This window comes from Zingiber officinale, chromosome 7B (assembly GCF_018446385.1).
Source record: "Zingiber officinale cultivar Zhangliang chromosome 7B, Zo_v1.1, whole genome shotgun sequence".
NCBI lineage: Eukaryota > Viridiplantae > Streptophyta > Magnoliopsida > Zingiberales > Zingiberaceae > Zingiber > Zingiber officinale.
The window spans coordinates 38,710,383-38,712,442 of NC_055999.1; the positions used below are offsets into that span (position 1 = coordinate 38,710,383).

The 2,060-nt window shown below is 44.6% G+C and overlaps 1 protein-coding gene across 1 annotated transcript; it reads right to left on the reverse strand.

Moving 5' to 3' along the window:
• Positions 1–595: 595 nt before the first annotated feature.
• LOC122004306 (swi5-dependent recombination DNA repair protein 1 homolog) lies at positions 596–1,324 on the reverse strand. Its single transcript, XM_042559214.1, has one exon. It carries the CDS (start codon positions 1,322–1,324, stop codon positions 596–598), a length of 729 nt encoding a protein of 242 aa, XP_042415148.1.
• Positions 1,325–2,060: the final 736 nt, after the last annotated feature.

Here is a 2,060-nt window from a genome sequence, read left to right on the forward strand (position 1 = left end):
AAGGTGATGAATTTAGATGGAGAGAGGTGTGGTCTATCAAGAACACTGGGAATTATAATGTGATGGTTGATAGGAATATCAAAAGTCAACCTAATCTGATCTTCGCCATTCAGACTCGACTAAGTTGAGGTACACCACAAGGTGGGGACATCATAAACCATGACTCAAAGGAGAAATGTGGGGGGCAAAAGGAGAAAATAAGGATTCTGTAAGGAGAACGGAAAATGATTGTGGAACATACAAGAAAAAGAGCTTGGAGAAGAATCATCGCTGTCGCTAAACACTGGAAGACAAGAAAAATGCATTTATTCTCTCCCAACTTTCACCTTATAAACCCTATAATCCTTGAATCCTGGCCATTTGGTCAGGAGACAAAAAGGTGGGTTAATTGCCCCCCCCCCCCTTTTCTTTGCCCATGAAAAATATCAAACTAAAGGAAAGATTTAGCTACATGAATTAATTGTGCAAACGGCAAAATGGATTCATTAAAAATTGTAATTTTTCTAATCTGTCATTTTGGATTCGGGAAAGCAGAATTATGACAACATTTCCAATCATTTCTGTACAAGCGTGTAAATTGCTATAGTCACCTTCTTCACACGACTTGTTGCTTCTTGTTACTTCGCTGCTTGGTGGATCTCTTGATCGACTCGATCCTCTGAAGTCTGATCTGTTCTCTGAATCTTGCTATGAACTCATCCGCCTTCTTGTCCACCTCATTCGCTTCCCCTCCTCCCGCTTCATGGTTTGACGTTTCTTCTGTGGCACCACCAGACGCCTCTGCAACGTCCTCCCCGCAATTATCGGCCTGCTCATTCCTTGGACTTGTTATGTCGTTGGTGGCATCCCGACATTCTCTCCTGCTCGAGTTCTTCAATTCCTCTTTGAGCCTTCTGGCCGTTGCGTGATTTCCGTGCTCATGTTTGAGGTAGTCGGGTGGAGGCGGCGGTGGCGACGGCGGACTGGCCTTGCTTTTGTAGATAATCTTCGGCTTCGACGTGTCGGATGAGAACGACGGCGAAGGAGAAAGATGCCTTGGGGAAGGCAAAGTGGGGGACGCGGGAGTTGAGGGAATGATGCTACTGCCTTTTATGCCGGCCACCTGTTCGACCTTATTCCCCTTCGACCCTGAGCGTGATATCCACGGGATTGGAGAGGGGAGTACTGCGGACTCGTTCTCTGAATCAAACAGGTGATCTTCAATTCCATAGTTAGCTGAGATAAATTGTCCATCGATTTCCTGGTTTTGTTGTTTTATGCTTCGGATGGGCAACAACAGAAGTTTACTAGCAACCCTCCTTGCTTTGAGAACTAGTTTGGACATTGCTCTTCACCTTCTTCACAAGACTTGTTCCATCATCTTACTTCGGTGAACTTTGAAGCATCTGTGAGATAAAGCTACAGGGGCTCTCGTCTTTCTGCAAGACCTCCTTCTCCGTGTCTGGTTCTGCGTTCCGCTGGCTGAAAATGCCATAGGACACTGCAATCCTGACAAAGAGAAGGTGGAGAATTGGTGAAGATGGATCCCCCGATGAATTCAGGCGCTTGGGAGGGGAACATGGGGAGGAGAGCTACGAAGACTCCGAAGAAGATGTGCTTGTAGATGATACTTGAGAAGACTCTCGGTGTGGCTTTTGAGCTTTAGGGGGTGAAATCAAGTTGGGAATTGAAAGCTTGTCGGGGTGAAAAATTGAGCTTGACTCAGCCATGCCTGTTGTATTCTGGTTTTCTCTTTTTCCCTCCATCTTCTTGAGGATCGAGGAGGAAGAATTGGAAAAGAGAAGTCAGGAAGGAAGGCGAAACTTTAGTGAGCAACGAAGAACGCACCAAAGAATGTGATAGCGTGGTAGGAGAGTGATCGAGGCTCCTCCCTCTTAAAGCATTGGCTGCTTCTTTAGTATTCATCATTGGTGGAAAAGTACTGAAATGTCCTTAACAACAATATCAAATTGTGAGTGAATCTATGTTATATCTTCTACGTAAATTTAATCTTGTTTTGTCATTAAAAGTAAGGTTAACATTCATACTGGTATGATGTCTGATATTCTTTATGATGATAT

Coding starts and splice junctions, on each gene's coding strand:
- LOC122004306 (XM_042559214.1), bottom strand. CDS start 1,324: ATGTCCAAACTAGTTCTCAAAGCAAGGAGGGTTGCTAGTAAACTTCTG.